The sequence below is a fragment of the Colletes gigas genome, unplaced genomic scaffold (genome assembly GCF_013123115.1).
Source record: "Colletes gigas isolate AHSC1104 unplaced genomic scaffold, ASM1312311v1 Colletes_gigas_Sc00024, whole genome shotgun sequence".
NCBI lineage: Eukaryota > Metazoa > Arthropoda > Insecta > Hymenoptera > Colletidae > Colletes > Colletes gigas.
Window position 1 is genome coordinate 1,418,583 of NW_025106653.1, and position 26,328 is coordinate 1,444,910.

At 39.9% G+C, this 26,328-nt stretch overlaps 1 protein-coding gene across 4 annotated transcripts in view; it reads right to left on the reverse strand.

The window, feature by feature from the left end:
• LOC122401420 (RNA-binding protein Musashi homolog Rbp6) overlaps positions 1-26,328 on the reverse strand; it is a 1,207,497-nt gene that overhangs the window by 479,267 nt on the left and 701,902 nt on the right. For all 4 annotated transcript variants that reach the window (XM_043403532.1, XM_043403533.1, XM_043403530.1 and 1 more), the window contains exon 4: positions 12,120-12,204. In XM_043403532.1, the coding sequence (XP_043259467.1) occupies positions 12,120-12,204 (85 nt within the window). The remainder of the gene's footprint in view (positions 1-12,119; positions 12,205-26,328) is intronic.

The following is a 26,328-nucleotide window of genomic DNA, read 5'->3' on the forward strand; positions in this document are numbered from 1 at the left end:
AGCGCGATACCGCACGTCCTAGTTTTGACTTGTTTTCGCTGCGATTACAGCTCGTACAATGCTCGCCGCGAAGGGAGAACGAATTAAACCGCTAGCAACAGATGCTACTGCTCTCTGCCTTGCAGTTTAATTCGCGGTCGTGATAAGCGGAAGTTCAGCGAAAGGCTGGGAAATACATCTTTGGGATCCGACGACGGGGATCAACCTGATTATATGCCACCAAATGCATCGTTACACTTATTATTTATTCAAGACGCGATCGAATTTTTCGCGTCTCGATCGGAACAGTTGCTTTCATTTCACTTTGAAATTATAGAAAGCTTAGAGACATTAATCGTGAACAATTTTTAAGCCGAGGAACTGATCAAATTCGAATCGTACAAGGCAAGAAAAAATATTCGAGAAAGATAATTCGATAATCTAAAATTTTTGCACAATATCACTTTTCTTGTGGAGTTCCTATATTGCAGGTCGAATTTATTAATGAACTTGGTATGAAATGCAAATGAGTTGGTTTACCAAAATCAATAGAACGTATTTACCAGTGTACAGTTTCACAACGAAATTAATTTAGGATCAACGTACACTCCTGCACGTATGTGTATTTAATTATTATTTGGTCAAAGTTGAATTCTAACGATCTTTCTAATCGTTTAAAAAATAGTTGAACCTATAATATAATCGAACAGTAATATTTCTCTCCAGGAGAACGAAAACGATAACAATGGTTACCGAAGCGATTACATTACTCGTTTCGTTCCCGAAATAACTTGGCACACAGTGGCGCCTCAATTTTTCGCGAATCTTTCTTTGACTCCGCAAGCAGAGAATGCGCGAGACATTCGGAGGAGTCGCGAGAAAAAAATTGAAAACTACCAACTGCGATGGGACTGGAAAAGAAGAAAATGGAAAAAGAGAGCGTGGGCGCGAAAGGGAGAGGCACGGGGAAAGTTGGAAATCGAGAAGAAGAAAAAATGCAAGTGAGAAAGCCTTTTGGATAGAAGGTGCGCGTGCACGATGACGTTGATAGGTTGCTGGAGAAGGGATGGCGTGGCGGAGGGTGAGGGTGGTAAGGCAGACGGTTTGTATTTCAAATTTAAAAGCATTCGACAATGGACGCTTCTCGTATTGTTGACTCACTCGACGAAGGAGAGAGGAAAGAAGAAAGAAACGCACAGAAGTGTACGCTGGAACGTCGAGGGGATGGGGGCTTGGAATAGGAGGGGAGGGAAGAGGTTCAAGGGAGAGAAGGAGAATCAGGGGTGGCTGGAGTTCTGTAAAGGACTGCAGACAATTTCTGCAGGGCTTAGTGGCTTCAGGCTCTCCAAATAAATTATTCCGCGGATGAGCGACGCTGCTTATTTTTCACCATTTTCCGAGCTACCAGGAATGGGTGCTCGAAGTGTACGTGAAGCGTTTAAGAAGTATCAGTAACAAGAAAGGGTGCGACGAAGACGTAAAGCACCGTTTTCGTTTATTCAGCGAGCCAGTCGCTGTCTGAATTTTCCACGGTAACGAAATCGCGGATTGCTTCTGGACTTTTTCCAGGAATTGTACGGCCAATTTTCCCGCGATTTTTATTGAAATTGGACCATTTGCGGGTTTCCACCGCCATCGTTCCCAGAAAAATGGTATTGCAATAAGAAATACCACATTGGTTTTCAAACTCCTCTTACGGGCGTTGTTCCACGATACTATTCATTCTCTATATAGTTTCCATCCTTTATACATATACTTCGTGCTCAATTCTGCTCTGGATCTATACTTTTTTTAACAAGTGACCGTTTTTAAAATTTCGTTTTGCATTTCCTATATACAACGTAATTATACCGTCTGTAAACTTCACGACTTTTCCTAAAATATACGTATAATACTTTTTTCAATATTCACTTCTTTTTTTATTGTTTATTTTCTGAGAAAAATTTGTAGTCTGTCTTACCTACCACGACCGGTCATTTTACCTGTTGAACGATTTATATCTTTTTGTAACAGTATTATCTCGAAGACTCAATTCTGAAACTATAAAATCGTTACAAACGAAAAATAATGCAGTTGTGGCATGATTTTAGCTGAAAATTGCCTTCCAGAGGCTTAGGCACTTCCAAGTGTTTATAATTCTCACTCGCCTATCGACCTTACGGTATTTATTTGCCAGACTGGTATCTGAAGTGGTCCAAAACCTCGGATTTTATACACCATCTTATCTATTATATCTGTAAAATAAATAAAATCATAACCGAAAGGGATACCTAGACGACTTCACACGAATTCAAATCAGTAAAGTCTTGTGATTCGAACAGAGAGCATCAAAACGTGAAAGTTGCCTGGAGCATATTCGACAGTCATTTACATTCAGTTCTTATTTTATCTGAATAAAAGAAACTATATTTTTATATTGTAAAATTGACTATTAACTTCATTATATATTAAAAAAAAAAAGTTGTGTCGGTAGGAATAGTGTTAAAATATGTTTCATCTTGAAAGCAAAATGTAACTCGTTTGGTCTCGAACATTAATTCGACATTTTGACCTGATACTAGTTTTTAGTACAGGTATAAAATATTATTTTCAAATATTAATGAGTTTAGCTTATTTATTGATTAAAAACACTGAAAACTCTGGAATATTTCCTGTTCTTATATCGTTTTGCGTTGTTCATAATTTCCACTCTTCCAATGTATGTATAATTTAGAACTATAAATTACAGTTACAAATAAATTCACACACAATAGATGCGCTAATTCTACAATTCACAATAATATCAAATTGTAATTTTCAATTTCGATTAGATAATTTAAACGAAAAGGAGATAAAATCTGAGCGAGGTCTCATCCTCCGTAAATAAATTCCGTCAAGATCGTTTCCTTTTCCCTCTCATCAATAGCGTTTAAAGTAACAAGCACTCTTAATTAAAATTAATTACAAGGGAAACCGACTCTGCAACACAGACGCGTGACACTATCATAAAACGATCAGGCACCATCGCGACTAAAAAAAGAAACGTCCGTTTATCAGAGTATCCTTCGAGCCGAAGTTAACGCGAAGTACATTTATCCTGCAATTACTCGAAGCGCATTTGCTCTGCAATTACTTGTAATTATTGTACCGGGCGCTAATGATTAGTGTAGAATCGCGTCTAAACACCATGCTCGGGGAACGAGCGTTTAAAGATAAAGCGAGTCCCCGTGAAATCGGTGAAAAAAATCGTCGAAAGACAGGAATTACGGCCGGTAACGCGAAATGACCCGCGCCCGTTCCACTTATCGTCAATTTCGCTCCTCCATAACGTTTCGCCGCACAACACTTTTTGCCACGGTTACGTACAATATAATGCAGTCAATAATCGCGTTCCGCGTTGGATATCGCGACACGGAAAGAACATGACACGTGACATTGTACGCGATACGACGAGCGGACAAGTTCATTTGTGACAAGTCGCACGTGTCGCGACGCTTACACGCGCGTACACGCTCGCGCACGTTCCGTCGTGCTACCCCTCCTTTCCTCGGAGCTCATTACGGAGTTACAAAACTAATTGCACGCCACTCGTATCGCCATGAATATCACGGAACGTTCGCGTCACGAAGCGAACGAGTAATCGCAAAACTACTGGTGAAACGCGACGGGATCGTCTATTCGGTCGAAACGACGGATAATGAAACCCGCGAACGAGGGAAATGAATCCTGCCACCCTTTGTAATACGCAATTGATTATATTGCTATCAATTCGGCTATCAGCGATACGCTCGTTCGGGTTGAACGCGTATTGGGGTCATCCAGAAAGTTTTCGCGGTTTTTGCGGTATCCGAGTTTCGATACCGCATATTTGTATCGTTATACAGGGTCCGTTGGGCGTCAGAGATTTGAGAAAATCTGAAGAGGTTTTTGGAATGCAAACTCACGCATATACTGATCGATACGCACAACTTTCCTGTACCACACAGCCTAAAAGAATTTGTTAGTGAACCCTCTGATACATCTAATCTGCCTCGAGAATTCAAACATATCAAAACAACGAAAATACCATTTTTCTACCGTATTTACAAGTTTACTCATTTGTCTATAGAATTTCATTCCATTCGTTTAACGACTGCTTGTACAGATTAGCCCACTGGTAAAGTTTCGATTGATTTCTTGTTCGTAAAAATGGCATTTCCTTGGAGATTTTATCGTGTAGACTAGCTTCAATTAACCATATTTTTAATGTTGCAATAGAGACTGGACGTTGACGACTTTCTTTAATGTGTGATCGAATTTGTGGCACAGTTGAACGTCCATTCCTTGTGAAAGTGCTTTTATCTCGTATCATTCACTTTTATCAGTTTCCAATGACCGATGCACAGTTATTTATAAAAAATTGTGTGATATTTTAAGTTTCTTAGATACATATGTATTGCAAAATATAGTTATATAAAGCATGGCGAACCTAGGCGATTGTATGGCTTGTAAATCGCAGGCCCTGGAATCGATTCTCGTTAAATGAAGTTCTTTTTTGCGCCCATATACGTGGCACATAAACATAAACATAAACATCGTGAGTACAACGTTTGGTCCAATCGTAAAAGATAAACCAAACATCGATTCTGCTATCTCCGTTTCAACGATACCTATTACGGATCGCATTTTTAACGAATAGAAAATACAAAAAAGAAATATTGTATCGAGATTATAATTGGAAAAAAATTTTGTAATTATACCTTTGGTATCATTTTCAAACAATTATTTTAAAAAAAGGCGAGTGTTTTTATCTGTATTGATAACTATAACAATTATTACCGTGCACAATATATCTGTAATAAAATTATTCTTGTCTTTTGATTTTTTAAGGAGACGATCGCAGGACCCGCATATTTATATTTATGGTACATCAGGAGTCACGTAAGTTTAATTATCTATATCTCTAAAATTCAAACAAGTACGCATAATATTTTGCACATATTATTAGAAACCTGTATCATCTTTCAAAAGCTCAAATCAAATTTGAACAATTCCTCCCTTCCAAGTGAAAATAAATTTAAATCGAATTAGCTTCCAAGATTTAAAAATAAAAATTTATTTCTAGATTATGTTTAATAATCTTTAGTAAATATAATAAAAACAGTGTGTTTTACGACTGTATCAAAAGACAAAATTTATTTCTAGTTTTACATTTTGAATCTGTCAGTTTATGAAATTAAAAATTCTGAAGCAATCTTTTTCGAAAATTTGGACCACTATTCCAGCCAGAGATACTTTCCCCAGAATTTTAATAAGGGAATTAAAACTATACACAGAATTTGGATAATCGAATACGATAGTATTCCTATTTAAATATTTTCTGTGGAAACGGGTCGATTCCGTATTGACACGAAACGGCAAAAAGCATTTTGTTATTGGATCGTTCCCGCGATCAATTATATTCGTCGTGCGACGCGCACGCAGCACCGATTGATTTAACTATTGCTGATACGCGCGCTGCGATTAAACTGAAAGCAAATGAGGCTGCACAGCCGCGGCACGTGCGATCTATGTATTTTTTAATCAGAACACGGGCCGATTAAGCGCAATTTGACGGCCATTCTGATCGACCATAGGCACCACGCTGCGGGTGCTTACGCGGCAGGTTGCGAAATCATTGTCCCGGACAAATAGAGAGAAACGGCGGGGCTATCGATTCGCAAAATCGCTCTTGCGTGCGTTGTCTGTGATTTTCGATAATATTAACGTTCTTGTCGTCTGTCGGTGACACGTACGACCGGCTGGATGGCAAAAGTGTTCCCTCCCGCTGTGTGCCGTCTTCTCCGCTTCTCTGATTATTCCGCAGATAATCGTTCGCGGTTTAATTGTTCGCTGGATCGATTTCGTTTCGCGGGGATTCGCGATAGGACTAATTATGAGCTTCCATATTGAACGCAGGAACGGGAAATTTCGTGGGACGCAGTGAAATGTTTTTAAATTTTATCTGTTTCATGCGCGACCAAAAATGACTCAAATAATATACATTATCGATAATACATAACATAACGTTTAAGCAAATTTCGTTAAATTTTCTCATAAATTGTGAATCGAGCGAAAATACTGATGGAATATTGATAAAATCCTGGAACGAGTCGCTGATACTGGAACTGATATTTAATCACAATTCGTTGTGACTCTTTCATTCGGTATGAAATTTTGTTAATATCGACAAGCTTCGTTTTTGGGTCGAGTAAGACATTATTTGAGACTCCAAGTGGGCACACTTTAATTATAGCAAGTTCTGTTGTTTCATTTTCAAAATTCTCTTCAAAATACAAAATTTACAAAAATATAAAATTTAAAATGAAATTAAGTATATACTATGATTACATCGACATTCTTTTAATACTCTTCGTAAATTGAACCCACTATTAAAACATTCTTCTGTAAAGATTAAAAGTTATAATGTTCGTTATAATTGTATTTCTATTTGATCTAAAACATAAAGTGAACAATTTTAGAGAATTCATCTGAAAAATGTCCTAATGCAAACAGTTTTACGCTATTAACAGTAATGCGTCCTTAGTACACAGATACAGTTCAAAACATGTCTCTATTCAGTTCGATTTTTATTTGACTTTGATTTCCGTTTGGCATTTAGCGCAAATGCTTTCGTAATAAATCTAACCTGAATTCGCGTTGCGCGCGACACGGTGCTCCAAAAAGGATAATCCTGTCCCCGATTACGTATTTAGCCCGCGTGTCTCGTAATTCGGAGAATGAAGAGTGTTTCGGAGTGAAATAAAACATGGATGAAAGCGAACGAAGTAGCCGCGAACGATCTGCTCGACGGCGTGTAATCGAGACATTTTTCCCCCCCGGACGAGGCGGCGACGAATTTCATCCGAAGTATCGAGCGACCGATACACATCGAGCTGAGAGGGTCCGTCGCTGGGATCGGTGTCGCGACTTCCGGTCCGCGCCCGAACCGCTTCTTCTCCCCCTTTGTTTCGTTTATTTTCTCTCGCGCACAACACGGGCCAAGGACCTCTTCAGAATTACACGAGAGCGTTCATTAACGCAAGCGGAGACGAACGATCCGCTAATTAATGTGACGAAGCTTGTCAGTGGACGAGAGTCGCGTACACTCTTACTGGCTTGCGTTTCTTGCTCGTTCCTCCTTTTCCCTTTCTCTCTTATCTTGCACCGTGAAGAATGACGAAACGCTAGCGATGGACGAACAGTAAAGAAAACGACAAAAGAGAAAAGAGACGATGTATGGTCACAAAAAGGACGAATGCTGAGGATTCGTGAACGATGGTAAAAATATACAAGACGCATTAGTTGTCGGAGGGTCAAGATTTTAAAGCAAAGGATACAAAATTAGCACATTGACTGAAAGACTAAAACCGTAGAATTTTTTACGAGTCCAAAACTTCGATTTTTAGACAATTGTAAACTGCATAATTTAAAATTTAACTTAGTATTTATTTTCGTAACTTCGTTAAAATTCATGAAGCTTATTCAAATTTATGTTAACGTTTGCAATTTGAGAATTAATTATTTTAGTTATATATTAAAGAGCCCTGTTATCCATATATGGGTGATGTGGCAGTTAAAGTGTTAAATATATAAATGTAGTTACTTTGAAAGTTATTACGAGTTGGTGAGTTAAAATAGTCTCTACAGCTCCACTAATACGCATTGTTTGCATTTTTATACATTAAAATCCTCCCATATGTCCCGATGTTATGAATTTTTAAACATACGCATCAAATTTTAGGGAAAAATGTCATCTATGGTCAGACATTACATTTTCGGTAAGGAATTTTTTTCCCAAAAATACGTAGGATTTCGGGGGTATGTGTATTCATCAAAAATAATTGTAATTGACCCCCGCAAATATAAATAATTCTTTTAGAACGATTTGAAATTTTTTAATTCCACCGAAAAATTTGTCCACCTTCCTAAATTTTTTTTTCAAAAGTGCAAAGGCTTTCAGAGATATGTGTATTCACCAAAAATGATTGCAATTGACCCTCGCAATCAAAAATAATTTTTCTAGAATGATTTGAAACTTTTTGAAATTTCAGGGGAATCGGAATGTCAGGGTCAGACATTGTAGCTTCGGTAAGGAATTTTTTTTCTCGAAAACGCGTAGGATTTCGAGGATATATGTATTCACCAAAGATTATTGTAATTGACCTCCGCAACCGAAAATAATTTTTCCAGAACGATTTGAAATTTTTTAATTTCGCCAAAAATTTTTCGGTCGGTTTGGTACTTTAAACCGTTAATAACTTTGTAACAAAGCCTCAATTAACAAATTGGCATTCTTAATTTTCGTCTTATTTTGGCCTCTAGAATCCCCCATTAAAATGTTTCCCAGAGGTGGCCAAACACCCTGTATACATTCCTCAAACATTGATAGTGCCTACTTCCTCTTCTTCACAATATCAACACGAATAAATGCCAAAACATTTTTCTACGCATTTATTTATCATACGTAAAGTTTAAAGAACTAAGTAGAAATCCGTGTTGTTTTAACAAAGTTGCAACATTGGTCCGTAATGTCATCCATGCTGGAGTTTTACACCTCACAACGTTCTTCCAGGGGATATTGTGAGCTAACAACGCGAGAAACCAAAACTTAACCGTTGTCCAAAAATGTGTAACCACGGAAGCGGAAGAAAGAAAGGGACGGAACCGCGAACGGGGCAGAGAGAGAGAGAGAGAGAGAGAAATAGAATGCGCAGGAGACGCCAGGAACCTTAATAGGATGCGGCAGGGTCGTCCTTATGCGCGGTGCCATCTCGTTCTCGTGTACTATCGAGGAGGTGTTAGACTCCCCAGCACCGAGCGCTCGCAATTTGCATTAGTCGGGCGAATTACGTCGAAATTTATGTGAGTCTGGATATACCCATGGCAACCGTGGTCCTACAGTTAATACGTATTCGGAGTACTTACGGAAGCGACCGCGCAGTCGTCGTACTTATGGTTCTGTGGACAGCTAATGTCCGCAACTATTTCTCTCTGTCCGCCGCCTCGTCCTCGCTATCCGTTCCAGCCTTACAATATTATTCCCGGCGTATTGTCTGCTCAGAACTCGGCCCGACAGAAACGTATTTGCCAAACTGTGACACGTCGCTGTTTCGATGATTAATCTCTGCCAGCAGCATCGTTCCGGCCGTCGCAGGGGTACCCAACGACGCGTGGCGGTCAGCCTCGTTGCTGCTGCTCGTAATTGTCTAAGCGCGCGTAAAACGAGCCGCGCAAAGTTTCGACGTCGAAAACGCTGTTACCGTCGATTTCCGTGTCGCCTACGCCCGCGCGTTCCTGTCTTTAACACGGATCCCTGCGAGTACGCGACGCTCGTTTAATTCGTTCGTTTGCTTTCGCCTGGTCATTCGACGTGTTCGCGAAACTAGCAATGAGAGTTAATACTTGTTTCGCGGCGCTGGCCCGTATACTCGCTGGAAATTGTTTCGACGTTTCGCCAACGTTGCAGCCTAGGCTTCTTCGAGGCTCGAATGGCACGACTAATATTGACGCGTGTCTTGCTTCACTGATCATCGATCCGAGCTGCTTTATTTGCTGAACAATTAAAAACAATGAGAACAGAGAGTTCCCGATTAGATTTAAATGGTAGCTTGTATTCCTATGTTGTTACGATGTTTCGTTATTTTTTAAGAAAATTTGACTCTGGCTGGTAACTTTGTTTGGACAAATAATGTTTTATGTCCTGTAGTGGTCTTTTAACGTTCCTCTAAAATCTTACCACACGAATAAGATCTTTTGTATTTATTTGAAGTGGAAATCTGAGGAACTTCCTTGGAGGAGGTAACAAATCATTCAAGTTTGATTAGTATCACGAAGGTTGTTTTTATATTTGAATCCTGAGTACAGGCACAGGACTTAACAAGAGGAGGATACGAATGAGACGAGAACTTTTTAAATTATTTTTTTCGATTGCAATCCGAATCTAAATGATAGCGACATTCGAGATACAAACTATTCATGATCCGACAGAATGACAGTAGTTTCACAGATCGATGCTCTTATACGTAATTTTGTATATTTCCAACAAAATGTTCCATTACTGTAGTCGATCGACGCGGCTAACTCCATTCCAAAATCCATGATTACTTTCGTCGAATTATTATTAGCGATCAAAACAAACGTAAACGGAAGAATAAAATGAATTTAGAACTGGAAAAATATTATCTTCGAAGGAAGTAATAATAACGAACGAGAGATAACAGAATGTAAAACACTTCCACAAGAAAAATGCAAATAAATACGTATGTATATAATTCAAAATATTTGCACGAACCGTAAATATTCAAACATTATTTATTCGTAACAGTTGCTCTGTGTCCATAATACTGAAGAATTAGCAAACAGTAGTCAGAAATGCTCGAAAAATAAATGAAACGAATCGCGTCAACAGAACGAGCGTTATTCCAAATGTAGATCGTAAGATCCACAAGAATGAAATTTCCGTTCAGTTTTCTAACGTATCCTCTAATAAGTTATTAATTTTTTGCTCGAACAGATAAAGATAGACACGAGCCACAGGAATCCAGGCGCGAGCAATATTTATCCGTCGTCGCGATCAGTTAACCCAGACCCTACTGTACCAATTATCTCGATCAACAACTTCGCGGAAATTAATTGCTCCCGCGACACACATTTGATTGCGAGCCGATTTTTCTCATACCGTGGTGCCTCCGTACGCTACAATTGATACCTCGTCGTTCCGTCTCGGTTCGACCTATTACGTGCACCGTTTCTCGCTCACCTCGTCTCACGAGCTGTCTCTCATTACCCCTTTTTCTGCCTGTCACTGTTTCACCACGCGTCTCACGAGCTCCCGAACGGATATCGGTGACCTTAAGTGGTCGTTAGGCACGGCGAGCTAACGATCCCCTAATTAGTGCGTAATAGAACGCCGCCACCAAGACATGCCCGGTTTTCCGTCGCCTAACAACCTTCCCTGCCTTTCGATAAGTATCTCAGCGTGTTCTGGCTTCGCTGCGTCGCGAAAAAAGTAGTCCAAACGGGTACGATTCCTCGTTTCGCATAGACAATGAATAGAGAAACCATTTCGCATATTCCATGAGCTATCTACCTTTCGCGTTTGTTAATTATATATTTACAAAAGGAGTTCCAGTTATAATATAGATTTTGCTAGTTTATTGTAGCCTTCTTTAGTATATCTAACAGTACTTGTCATTGAATGAAATAGCAGAGTAAAGTTACGTGTAACACGAAGAGTCTATAAAGTTATTAGCATAATTCAGAAACGAAAAATAAAATTGCTGGAAGGTTTGATTAGTGATAATAGTATTCATCGTTAATAGAATAAAATGTGTCGAAAGAAATAATGTATCATGTTTCGAAGCTGTAATATTTTCGTAAATTATGTTTGCCTTTTGAAAAAAGTTATACGATATAAACACTAATAACGAGGTAAAAAGTGAATAGAATAAGATATTTTCATAGAACTATACATTCTCGAGAAAATAAATTTTGAAAATTTGTAAGGTACGTGTGTTACTGCGTATGACTCGGTTAACGTGTCTGGCCAGTAACCGATGTTTCTACTTCTCTTGGAAAACTTGAACGTCAATTGTGATGTACTGTCGGTTCCACATCGATTTTGCTGTCTTCTAACCAGTTAAAATCAATTGAAATAAATAATAGCGTACCAACGTCGATGCTTACAATCGCACGACACAAGTAGAAATAGCGAGCAATGGTCAGACACGTTAGACAAGTCATAGAATCGTGTACGTATCGAATTAATTTTCGAACATTAGTTAATTCGAAAACAAAAACCTGTATGAAAAAACTTTATTCCATATCTTTTATTAATATCCTTACGCGGAATAAGCACAGTGAAAACTATTTGTTTCCTATCGACTTGTAATAATAAGTCTCACGACTTGGAAAACAGCAGGCAGGAGAGTGGTGAAAAAATACTGAATATTTTAGAATCTACGACTGCAATGATCCGTAATGACCTTTTCAGAAGGCGAGTTTTCATTTACGTAAAGTGTATTATTTCTCGCGCATGCGATTAAAAGAAATTTATGATTCGAAGGGTGAAATACTTGGTAATGTGATTTAAAACATAGAGCTCGCAGGCAGGATAATGTAATGGAACGTTGAGTACTTACTTTCTTGCCGTCTAACTCGTGATTAACCTGTGCCAGCACTTTATCTACACTTGCGGGATCTGCGAACGTGATGAATCCAAAGCCCCTGCAACACGCAATAATCACACATCAATTTCATTGCCATGAATAATAAGAATACACTTGAATTTTAAATGTCACTAATGGTAGAGTTTCTAGCTTAAACGAGCGAGTTACGAACTAATGAGTTTCTTTACAGTACCGTTCACATCGATTTTAGATTAAATGTGTGCGATCTGGAATATAGGGATTCCAGAGAAAATACATTTCTAACGCTTCAGCTTTAAAAAAAAAAATTTCTCGAAATACTAATATTGAAATAGGGACCATAAAATTCTTTTCAAATGAAATTTTATTCCAACTTCTACCCTTCCTACACCCCCATCTACGTCTTCGTGGGGCTAAGTTGATAATCCAAGCATTGCTTCGCTAAATAAATATTTTACAAATGTGAAAAAAATCGTGAAACTATTAGCAACAATATTCGAGAAATTCACGAAGAACTGTCTCTCCTTTAGAACGGAGGTTTTTGACGATGGCGTGGCACGTTCGAGCAGCCCGTAGGACGAGACGTCGTGGCAGAGTCACGATTCCGTATTCGCGAAATTATTTCGTCCCGTGTAGTAGCTCTTTTTCCGAGCGGGCTGGCGAACACGAGCGTAGAACATATAACCGGTCGGCGGTAAGGCGAGCGGAGGGGCAAAGTCGCCGCTCGAGTGAAACAAATATCGGCCGGCGTCCGGTACCATAAATTTCACGCGGGACACCGTGTACATACAGATATATTAAAAGATAGTTTGGCGAGGAGGAGGATCCAGGGGGGAGGTGGAGGAGGGTGGCGGCCGATCTGGAGTGGCTCGCTGGGGGTTGGAGGAGCTGGGCAGGGTGCACACGGCACGATACCCGCGGTGGCGCGGCGAGGACCGGACGCAAAGCGGTTTGCATTTTTCATGCTGGGGCCGCCTCGGCAGTTATTGAAAATATTTACATGTTATTTATGGGGCACACATGCTTCAGGAACCAAACCAGACGGCAATTTCTCCGATGTACCTGTCCCCCCCTCCACTGTTGCGCCACGAAATCGCAATCGGACGCCGCGATGATCTCCCACGAGATACGTCGCTCGTCTCGCGACGAATTAATATCCAGATATTCATTAAATATAATATAACGAACTGTATACAGGGTGTTCAGCTACCCCTGAGAAAAATTGTAATGGTAGATTCTAGAGGCCAAAATAGGACGAAAATCAAGAATACCAATTTGTTGATGAAGGCTTCGTTAAAAAGTTATTAACGTTTAAATTTCAACCCGTACTGAATTTTTTTCTCGAAAGTAGATAGGATTTCGGGAGTATCTATTGACCAAAAATGATTATAATTGACCCCTACAACCGAAAATATTTTTTCCAGAACGATTTGAAATTTTTTTTTCGTCTAAAAATTTAGGCCTTGTCGATTCTTCTTAAAAATTAGTTTTTGATTTTTAATAAATTTGTTTGTCGCTGTACGGAAATGTTGTCTAATACTTTTTTGTAGGTACCCATGTGCTCTACTGCAGAAAATAGTTTTATTTAAATATATTCACTATTGTAGAAGTTATGGCTGTTTGAAAATTGGACCATTTTTATGGGGTTTTCCTAATTTTGCGAGGTCAAGGATCAACTTTTCGATTATTTTTAAATTTTCTACACACCCTTCACTAAAATACGCGTCGTTTGCATTTTGAAACATTAAAATCGTCCAATTCGTTCAGGAGTTATGATGTTTTAAAGATTTGCATGAAATTTCCGGGGTACATTTCTGGCCATACATTATATTTTCGTTTAGGAATTTTTTTCTCGAAAGTGCGCAGGATTTCTAGGGTATGTCTATTAACCAAAAATTATTGTAATCAACCCCTGCAACTAAAAATACTTTTTTTAGAACGATTGGAAACACAAGAAATTTCAGGGGAATCATTCATTCATGATCAGACATTATATTTTTGGTAACGAATTTTTTTCTCGAAAATGCGTAGGATTTTGAGGGTATGTCTATTCACCAAAAATGATTGAAATTGACCTCCGCAACTAAAAATAATTTTTTCAGAATGATTTAGAATTTTTTAATTACATTTTTAATAACTTTTTAACGAAGCTTAAGTCAAGAAATTTATATTCTTCATTTTTGTCTTATTTTGGCCTCTAAAATCTCCCATTAAAATTGTTCCCACGGGTTGACGAACACCCTGTATATTTAACTCTAAAATTTAAGGGTAATATTATTCTACAAATTTTTTGTAAATACATTTAAGGCTTCGAGAGATGGTTCTCGAAGCGTGATTTTTGATATATTTCTTTTTCATTCGGTATGAACTTTTGTTAATATCGGTAAGAGCTTAAAAACAAGCTTCGTTTTTGGATCGAGTAAGACATTATTTGAGACTTTAGTTGACGAGATATGTTGCTCGTCTTGCGACGAATTAATATCCAGATATTCATATAATGTAATATAACAATCTGTATATATTTAACTTTGAAATTTAAGGGTAATATTATCCTACAAATTTTTTGTAAATATATTTAAAACTTCGAGAGGTTCTCGAAACATGATTCTCGATATATTCCTTTCCCATCTTAAAACAGAAATTTTGCTCTTCGCGAATTAAAAATACAGAAACGGAGGATGGAGACTTACGTAGAGCAATCACGTAATTTAATTCCGGGAATGGAACATCAAATGAGAAGGTTACGAAAATAAATTAGCGTTTCGTCCAGGTAGAGTCGTCGGAGAGGCTGACCCAGTAAATGTTGCCTGTATTTGACGTATTTAGCTTGCTGATAAGAGTTAATTTAATGTACAGTAAAAACAAAATCGATCGAATTCTGCCCGCGTGCAAAATCTAAACGGTAGTTTATTTTTGTAATCTTCCCATTTGATGTACCAGTGTTGGAACTCTACAAAAACCTCGCATACGAGTATCTTTCAATTATTTTTCATATCATTTTTAGAAACCTCGTGTTTAAACTAAGAAATACATTTCTTCAAGTGGAAATTACTCGAGCAAAAACACGCGGGGACCGATGAAACGATGAGATACATTCAATATCTTTGGTTGTTCGGCCTACTTTGCGCCGCGACGCTCCTTTCTCTGCCCCATAAAGCAAATCTCGCTTTTTCCAATTTTCTTCCCCGTTTCTTGCTTTTTCCGCGAATGGCGTGTGCACGTCGCTGGCCCGTGTCGCATAGAAAATTCGAGAGAACGATTCGTGCTGTTCTCTTTCACCGTCGTCGTTCGCCAGTCGACGAAACAACGAATATACTCGTATGGATTGAATTTTTGATGGACCCCGGGTTCACCGCCGCCTCCGCCTTCTTGTTCTTGGTTGTTCGCCGTCTGGAACGCAACGTGGCGGCGGCCTCTTGTGCATCGAGCGCGATCGAACCGCACGACACCGTTCCATTGGCTGCTTCGAACACGCGATATACGAGATATTCGGCTCGGGGTCGACCGACGAGCGGAATACGAGTGGCAAGCGTTGCCCACGTCGAGCCGGTGTCGCGTGAACTTCGACCATTTTTGTACCTCGTTTGGGGAATTTACGGGGCTTGGGATACAATATTGTGGACCCACGAAATTGGCAGGTCCTCCGGCTTGTTTGCGCAATCGAATGTCACGCTTAAGCGCTTGGTCGATAGAGCTTGATTTACGCGGACCGTTCGGACGGCGATTAACGTTTCGTGCCCAATACCTAAAGTGGTCTCGTAATCCTTATATTATGAATAATTGCTAAACAAAAATGTCCTCCCAACCGTAATCCAACGTTTCATTTACTTTTAAAATTAACATGGAGTACGATAATTTTTGTTTCCTAATATTTATTACCGAAGCCATACAGAATCTAAACTTTCAAAGTGTACGCATATTCATTCCCGTTACTGTGTCAGGTTATATTACACCGTGATTTATATCGCCATTATTCGAAATAGCCACGTTTTTGCAGTAATGCAGACTTGCAAACGACGCGGTCGTTTGGTTATCGCGACGTACACGATCCTCACTGTTATCTCAGAAGCTGCTTTTGTCGTGGTATCCTTCGGGCTATCCAAATTTCTGTGAGAAGCTTTGCAATCCGTGTTCTACATCTCTGGTCACTGTCTGTAATCGTTTATTAGTTAATTCGAATCACGTCTGCGAGAAAGTCAATGCTTCATTTACATAAAATGGGCTTTAAAAAGAGCCAATGTCTACTAAAAGGAGCCCTAGCAGGAATAAACTATAAGTATGATTGCATAATAATGTTCTGGGGTGTATTTATATATGAATTGCCGTCAGAGCTAGAGAACATGATGTGCAAATTTCCTAATTAAAATGGTGGTCTTGGCGAACGTCCTGACGCAAATAGCTTCTGAAATAACAAGCCTAAACAATGTCATTTCTTGTGGTATTAACTGTATAAATCAAATTCTGATTAGTGAGAAATGATAATATTCGATATTTCTTTTACGATATCGTACATTGATTGTATTTAACGAGATTTCGATGTTTGTCGAGTGCGGGATTCCAAAATTAGCGGTGGATTTCAGTTTGGGCTAGGTCAACAAATTATTGTGGTGCATTATTTTTACTGGAACGAATGCTGTTTGCAATCCCGAAAGGTCAACATTTTAAGTGCAAATTTATCGTCGGCATCTGTTGACTCGCCAAAGATATTGTTTAAGTAAGCGTTGCTCCATCAAAATTTCCGTGTGTGTGCACTGCAGCCGAACGGGCTTACATATTCACGGGTTTACTTAGACTCGTACCTCACACGCATATATCTCTACTATTCAACTGCTACATGACAGCTTCATAGCTTCCATAGATCCCTCCTTATAATAACAATATGCGCCCATATACCTGTCTCTTATCCAGCAATAAATCTGTTAGTGATAATAAAGTGAGAGTGATTACGAACAACATAGTCTCTGTGTCCGGATATTATCATTCTCGTATGCATAGGATGGAATCATGCAATTCAGTCGTGTTATATCTCGAGTTTGTTAAGCAATAAACAACAAAAGAAAAAAAAATTGAATACTACGACAGAGTCTATTTTTTTCATAAATACATCGATTTTCTTACCAATTCCTCGAAACATTTTGTATAGTATAATTAGGTTCAATGTCGCAATAGTTAAATTTTTCAGTAATAACGTAATATATTTATACTCCCGGTGGAAGGTACGGGGTTAGGATTCTATGAAAATGCCAACCATTATTCTGCAAAGATTAAACACGGCTGGCAGAGAAGTAACTTCAGTTTTTATATTGTTACAACTTACTTCTACTGTAAAACAACGAAATCCATTAGTGCTAAACCGAGGATTATTTAAAGCTCTCCGCGGAATGGAAAAGTGCTTTGTTAAATTTTCCGCTTAAACATTTAAACTTTCTAACTGAGCTAACTGGCGCGTTAAAATCCTGTTTTTTCTAACGCTTTCGCATCAACGAATCGAATTTTCACATCGAACGTTATTTTCGAGGTATTGGAATCGCTGGTCGAAGAAACAGCGATACGACCACTTGTGGTCGTCAGAAAATAATTGCGTAGAAGTGGAAATATACGTTACGATCAATGAAAACACAGTAATGGAACATTGGATGTGGAATAAAATAGAAAACATAGTTGGAATTGATAACTTTTATTTTTACAATTTAGCGAAGCGTAATTTCACTGTTCGGTGAAATTATTAATTTGACACATTCATAGGGACGCTTCAGATTCCTGTAAAGTTCTTTCTGCAATGTTGAATGTACCTCTGATTGCAATAACGTACCATTGCTGGTCATAAAATAGGAGTTTTAAAGCGCAGGCTCCTCGAAACGAGCATTTAGCGTTAATATCAAAATTGTCTCTAGTTTTCCAGTAATTCGAATGCTCTAATTTAACATGACGATCGTCGTATAATTTACATAAGTAGGTAATGAATTGCGTCTATTCAACAATATATTAAATTTTATTTCACAAAGATTCCCAGAGAAAAATCGACGTTAGTATGTATAAGAGGTTCTTTCCTTCTATTCGAATAAAATTTCTATTAAAAATTGCGACGAAAGTCCAGAAAACGGCGATAAATATGTTACAAATTCAGCGCATTGTCGCTGTTCTTCTACAAATGTTTCGAAGAATCGCGAACCAACGTTCTACCCGTTTCGAAGGGAATAAAATCTATCCGCGTTCGCGATTTCGTTGTCGATTTGTTCGGCGTATAGTTACGTTGCTTTTCCCCGTATGTATGTACGTGCAGAATTTTGAAAACTCTCGCTCAGCCGCGGCTCGACGTTGAAACAACAATCGTGGCAAACGAACGTCTGCTGAATCGGCAGTAGTCCAATCAACATTAAAACACCAAACAGCGTGATACCGTATACTAGAAAAAAAACACTGGCCGCCCACTATCCGCCGCGCGCATTTACATGCGTTCGGCCAACTACTGCTCGAGCGTTCTCATGCGTTTTACGACTTCGTGTTTACGACGATTCACGGGACGGAATCGCGTATATATGTAGAACTCGCGATATCGTGCGAAACATTCATCGATCTCGTAATTCGATATGCTCTGCATTTGTTACTCGTTGAATTCTAAAGTGACAATGTACACCGGATTTTCGACGCGCGATTGTCAATCTGACCGCACCGAATGTTCAGAAAACTTTTTAACCGTTTGACTTCTGTCGAAACCTTTGGTTCTTTGGCGGTAAGTTGATTATACAGAAAATTAAGAAAACGTTTAATTAATTGTAGAATTATTTACTTCGTTTCGATTTACGTTTAGTTAGAATTGTTGGAAGCAATGATTATTTCTAAGCAGTTTCAATAATTAATAATTGTTTTTATTCCGACAATTATTTGTATCATTATTTTTGAAGATGATCGAAATCTAAAGTCGAAACTTTGTATACCTAAATTATCATATTTTATCTAGGCCAGAGGGTTTCGCTTTGTCTCTCTCACAAGTGCTCGATCCACCACTCATTCCTATAATATAGAGTATTCGGCCACCCCTGAGAAAAATTGTAATGGGAGATTCTAGAAGCCAAAATAAGATGAAAATCAGGGATACTAATTTGTTGATTGAAGCTTCGTTAAAAAGTTTATAGAAAAATTTTCGGCCACAGAGTATATTTTCGGTAAAGAATTTTTTTCTCGAAAGCACTTAGGATTTCGGGGGTATGTGTATTGTCCAAACATTATTGTAATTAACCCCTGCAACCGAAAATAATTTTTCCAGAATGATTTGAAACTTTTTAAAATTTCAGGGGAATCGGACTGTCAGGGTCAGACATCGTAGTTTCGGTAAAGAATATTTTTCTCGAAAGTGCGTAGGATATCGGGGGTATGTCTATTCGCCAAAAATGATTATAATTGACCCCGTCAACCGAAGATAATTTTTCCAGAACGATTTGAAATTTTTTAATTTTGTCGACAAAGTCCACCTACTCGAATTTTTTTCTCGAAAGTGCGTAGAAATTCGGGGTGTGTCTATTTACCAAAAATGATTGTAATTGACCCCTGCAACCGAAAATAATTTTTCCAGAATGATTTGAAACTTTTTAAAATTTCAGGGGACTCGGACTGTCAGGGTCAGACGTCGTAGTTTCGGTAAAGAATTTTTTTCTCGAAAGTGCGTAGGATTTCGGGGGTATGTCTATTCGCCAAAAATGATTATAATTGACCCCTTCAACCGAGAATAATTTTCCCAGAACGATTTGAAATTTTTTAATTTAATTTTTTAATAACTTTTTAACGAAGCCTCAATTTTCCCCAGGGGTGGCCGTACACCCTGTATATACTCCTCGATTGACCATCAAGTGTACCTGTTAGGGTTGCTTTACTAAATCAGCCTCATTAGCAGGCCCAGAACGAAATCGTTCCCCTCTCCATTCCGGTTTCTTTTCAATTCCATCAATTTCAATACGAATCCCCTGCATTTGTTAAAAAATCAGCCCTCAGCAACTGCCGATGGTTAACTCGATCCGGAAAGCTGGAAACAGTGTCACGGAGGGAATACTTGGTGAAACTGATCGCTTCGTTATCTCTCCGCGGCGGTGTCAGTTTGGGCCACATTCTTCCGCACGCAGCAAAAAATTGAGATTTCCCTCGGTTCGTGGGATAAAGGAGGGAAGCAGATCCATCGTAGCGAGCGGCATGGCCCGCCACTTGTCACTCGACCATTGTACGTGAATAATCTATAAAAGGCTGAGTAGAAGGATGGCGGCTGACGTGTCCCTTGTCTACTTGAGCACGGGCTCCTACGATCCTCTACTTGTCATCCTCCTCTGGCTACCGCCCTCTCCGCCTTAACCACCCTCAGCTGGTTTACTTCCCCTTTCGGTGGAGCCAACCCAGCCGCGGAAGAGTGTCACGCCGGGCTGACGCGGTGCATTTGTTTGTCGCACCCTCTCCGCCGCGCGGAAAAGAGCCCTCCCTGTATAGGGCCAGTCGAGGATGGAGACGCGGGGGTGGCAACGAATCCCGTTGTGAAATCAGCCGTAGTCGTGTGTTTGTTCGAGCGGGTCTCGTTTGTCGGCATTTCGCGCGCGGTGATCGCCGATGACGGGAGTTACACAAGCGTTGCACTCTTCTTAAATTGGTAACGACGAAGGGCGGGCAAGTTGCCTCCGGGGGGGCTTAATACAGATAATCTGTAAGGGATTTATGGATTATCCGAGGACTAATCTTTTTATTACAGGGTTCACGGAGGAAATCTTGTATCCGAAAGTAGATCCGGGCCGCGATCGTTAACGATGTATTTTATATCGATCCGGGGGTAACTCGTTTTTCCGTTAATAAAATCTTTCGGAATCGAGACGGAAAATCGCTCGTCGGCGACGCACGACGACACGCGGCCCTCGTGATCGATGAAGTTTTAATTTGATCAGTTTGAGCTACGCGGATGGTTTCTTTCACGCCCCCCAACCCTCGCACCCCCGCCCCTTTTCATCCCACCGTGAAAAAAAATTATGAACGATAAGTATAACGCGGCACGATGGAAGGATAACGTCATAATAAATCTGCGGAGTAATCTTTACGCTGAGATAATGAGATTTTTTTTATCGCCTTTAGTCGAATGGAGTCTTTGTCGGAGATAACGAGCTCTGAAGCGACAGGAAAAATTATAGGCTAAGAAAAGGAATTTTACTTTAAGTTCACTAAATGTGAATGGAAAGAGAGTCACCCCGGGTACTCTCCGTGGGACGGTTTTGTAGACACTTTTTAATCTCCGAGTGCTCGTCGTTGAGTTTGATGTGGACGTTATTAAAAGGAAAAGTTCGTCCTTACTTTTTTGCTTGGAATTTTATTTTCAACTCCACTCGCGACTCTGATTGGAATTACTAGGATTGTATCGAAGCTGTGCACGAAACAATCGGTATTTTGTAATATCTCGTAACTGTTTTTGTTGATTTCTGGATCACAAATTTTTGTGCACGTTCATTTTCATACTTTAAAATTGCAAATTCTAGTCGGTGCTTGATCGATTTGTGTTCTCATAGTTCTGTATTCAAAATGGGAACATGCTACATTGTTCAGGCTGAAAATCAATTACATGCTGGATTTTTTATTACTTCTACACTGGTACAAAAAAATTAGAATTAAAAACGTATTGAATTTGAATGAGATTGAAACTATTGTAATTTTCGTACAATGTTGATTTCTAAGTTACTTAATTTAGTTATTTAATACATCGATGCTCGAAATTGAAAGTTGCATGAAGTCTAAATACTGTTGAACCTTGCTTGATTCACTGGACTGTATGAAAAGGGCTAAAAGATCCGGGATTGATCGGAGGATTAAAAAACAGGCAACAGTTGGATTAAAATCAATTAGCCGTTCAAGGCCAGTGAGGGGTTATCCCCACCATACCAAAGAGCCGGTCCCATCGATCTGTCTCCATGGCTGTCGTGGCGTAAAAGTAGATGTCGTGTCTGATGTGATTCACATTTCGCAAAGTGGCCTTGAACGGTCAATTAAATCCGACCCGACTCGACTGGATCTGGCCACAGAATAGTATAATTTTTCGGATCAGTAGCAGTAAATACAGTTTTCTGGATTTCGCGATTCCATTTTGAAGGCTCTTTACTTCGTTCGCAGCGAAATCACCGCAATTTTGTTAACGAGTTTTTAACACGCGTAGAACAACATTTTGCAATTTTAAAAACTTCATAAAATAATAATAGACTTCGCAAAACCCTAAACGAATATGTCAGCTTACATTCAAAATTAATGGCTTAAAGTTGAGCAGGGCAGTTGCAACCGTCAGAGTCCGGTCAGGGATTAATGCAAATAGAGAAAATACAGACTTGCGTAAATTTCAACATTCTTGCACTAAAATATTTAACGAAATTTACATTATCAGCTGGGAAATTCAACCGTCTGTCCCAACATACAGATATTATCACGAAATCATCTTTTCTCTTAATTATGGCCGATCCTCGCACACAGTTTACAACCAATTTTAAATAAGTTATTAATCAAACAAGCTACGTAGTTCATCGATCGGAAAAATAACGCGAAAGCTCCTCTAGAAATACAAAAACGTGTCGACGGTCGAAGTTGTTAGACACAACAGCGCCACTCGTACAAATTACGGGGAACGTGACGTTTCCGGTCAGTAAACGTCGTTATTATTCGTCAAACGCCTAACTGGGGAACTCGAAAGCCTCGGGGGGTACTCGCGATGCACGATACTATCGAACACCCCGTTGCTGGTTCGTACGAAGCCATTTACCACGAGCAGGAGACCGACAATTAAGGCGAGCATCGTTACCCGGCGCCTCTTGTGCGACGCGTAACTGTCGCGAGGCGGAGGAATTGAAAAGAAAGGAAAAGAAGAAAAAAAGAGAAAAGGAAAAGGTAGCAAAGGATGAAAGTTGGAATGTAACTGCGCGACGGAAGCCATGTACAGTCGTATCGCGGCAGAAGGCCGCGACGGAGCCCCACCACCGAGGGAATTTACCGCAACGAAGGGGGATAGGGTATATCCTGCATGTTGCGAGCGAACACGACTGGATAGGTACGTGGGAGTAGAGAAAGGAGGCAAGTGTATTAGGTGTATTTATGTAGGCGGTCTCATTGCGCGCGAAGTTACTGTAAGTACCGGCAGTTACTTAACTCGACAGTTTCTGCTATTGCAGTAACCGTGGCGGTGGTAGCAGCAACGACGGCTGCAGCCATATACCTACTCGAGGAGAGCTGCCTTCCTTGCCTTGGAACCGAAGCTAGTTATGGACGTAGCAAAGGGGCAGGGGGAGTGTCGGGAGGGTGGACGGGGACGAGGAGCAACTCGCGTAGCTTCTACCGCCACGATTCAAGAAACCATCTCCTTTTCCACCATCCCCGCGACCAGCCTCTCTTCTCTCCTCGGCCCGTTGCTTCGTTGCTCAACTATATGGTAACTGCTCTTTAACCAACCGCCTTAATCCGCTTTTCTCTCTCCAAGGCGAAGACAATCACCCCGCTACGGCGAAACCCGTAGCAACGAGTCCTTCGATCTTCCGTCTTTCGTCGATCCTCTCTCGCTTTCTCGTTTCCGGCGCCCTTCGCCCGTACCACTTTGCCATCCACTTGTGTCGGATTTACTCGCCCCGTGGACTCCTTATTCCAATGACTAGTGGATTTTCGGCGCTCGATAAGTGGCTCGTTGTCGAGCCGTTGCCCGATACGTTTTCTTTCGGATTAAGTCTCGCTGCTGCGAGAATGAAATTCCAATGGCGACAGTTTCGAAACAGTAGCAAGCTCCTCCACGGAACTCGAGGGCCAGTGTTTGCGACAATCAGTTTCGTGTGGACAGAGAATATATTGGGGATGAACGTTTCATGGAAGTTGTTCAGTCATTTTGTGGGTAGATATTAGGAACAATATAAATTCCATTCCAGTCAAATTAAAGGATTCCTTTTACATTCAATATCAAATGATAAAACATATTTAACCCCTTGCTGTGCAATGACGAGTCTGGCTCGGTATAAGTTTTTGATGTCAAGTTTTACAATCATGAGGTTACTCGTCATCAAGTCTTATATAGTAAAATTAACACATTTTTATATTTACGAAGCATTTGTAAAATCTATGGGGTTAATACGAACGATGAACGTAAATATATTAGTTTCAAATATGACTAAATTCAAGAAGAGAGAAGAATCCTTGCCAGTAATTTTCCTAATTAGTGAAAAGACATGTACATATACAATTTCAAAAAAAATAGCAGTAAATAGAAAAATTTATACAGCAATCTACAATTCCCATATATTTTATATTTTTTACGCGTTCGATATTGTAATGCTTGTTATCGCATAAAAATATTATTCAAAACTTTCCTATTTGAAGCTCGAATCAGCATTCGGGATCGAGAAACAAAGGGTAAGTCAATTCGCCAGTGTCCACAGCATCGATACAACCCAGTCCAATGTTGGTACACGGACAAAGGAGCGGGGGTGAAAATAAAGAAAAGAAGCGGGCTAGCTGGAGGCCATACAGTCGCTATTATCAGGCCGGCATTTTGAATCGAATTACAAGAAACCGCGAGAGCGCGTAATAACGCTCGACTCCGCGTCGGGCTGCACGACTTTTATACACCCTTTCCACTTTTCTCCCTTTCCGGGTGTTTCCCTCCCTTCCGTTCACGTCGCCTTAACCCTCTCTGTCTTGCTCGCCTTAACGACCGGCTGAATATTTATAAAGTCGACATCGTCTAGGTGGTCGGTAGCAAGGCCGTGAAAGCCACCGCGTCCCATGGAGTTTCATTGTAATTGCCCTGTTCTTCTTGACTTTTCCTTGAAACGGGATCCCGTTGAATTGCATTATGCAAATCGCAATCTCTCTAAGTCACCTCGTCCGTCAGCTGCAGGCGGCTGAATCGCGTCGCGGTGAAAAAGGAACGGTCAGATACCGGGGCCGGGGGGGAAAAACGAGAAGAAAATCTGGCTGATCCGTTCCCCGATTCTCACGACGCGATAACGACGCCTCGAACCAGACGCGTACCGGCGCTCACCGACGCTCTCTAACGACAAAATTATGGTCTGCATGCATAATTGGACTACCCCTTGCTTCACGCGCGTATTCGTGATTCGCACGCGATTCCGTGGCCCGATTAAACCCGCGAGAATTGGTTAAAGTCACCGTTGAAACGAGTCGGCGGCGGTTTTATCTTGTCCGTGATAAGAAGTCGGCATTTAACATTGGCTTCGAACGCTTAAATTATTTATTAGGGATAAAGCTGGTTGCGTTCGAACGTTGATTATAGGCTATAGACGCAACGAGCCCTACTGAAACTTTCAAAATGGGGTGATCTGAATCGAGAAAGGGGAAACGTATGAATTACTTCATAAAAGATTTGATAAAACACGTTATTACAGTAAATGCACGCAACACCTTGACAGAAAAATAACAAATTCTACATTTGCAATCTCGTACATTCTCATAGCCTGATGCCTTCATTTTTGTTATTTCTAATTCTATAACGAAGATAAATTCAAAAGTATAAACTTTATAAGCCTCATTATTACACAAATGTGCTTATGATTTACAATTTATTGTTAAATTTATTTTCTTCTCAGTGCAATTATCACTTTCCTGTCGAAGTAACGTGTCGAGTATATTTTTAAAAACCACCATAAATGGTTGATCAAGATCGTTAAATAGAATAAATGGAATTCATTAGAAACGACTGGTATATTTTAAATAATGCAAGCAAAATGTCCCCCAGTAGTTATTAAATTTCTATAACGAATGTACTACTAGAAATAAATACAAATATAAAGCAGTCAATATACCAAAGAGCTTATGCCTTTTGAAGAATCCAAGTATCTATTTTTGACAATAGAGATATAAAAAGGAGACGTTAAAAGCAAGAAAGTCGCTCGAACGATCTTGAAATCTGAAAAACCATTGCTTGGAAAAAATTGCATTCGCAGCAAGGGAGTTTCTAGAACAAAACAACTTCTCCCACTCGCGGTTATTTCTCTCCGGCAAAAAAAGGAAACATTTGCCTTGAACAGAACAAATGCAGCACTCTGTCGTCCCGACACATTTATTCCATTACATTTTCCATATACCGCGGTACTTCGTGCGTCGTGATTGATTAAAGAATCTGCGAAAGGTTTCTGGCGATATCGTTCGAAAAATTTGTTTTGTTTTTTCCTCCCCCCTTCCTCCCCCGCGCTGTTCTTCG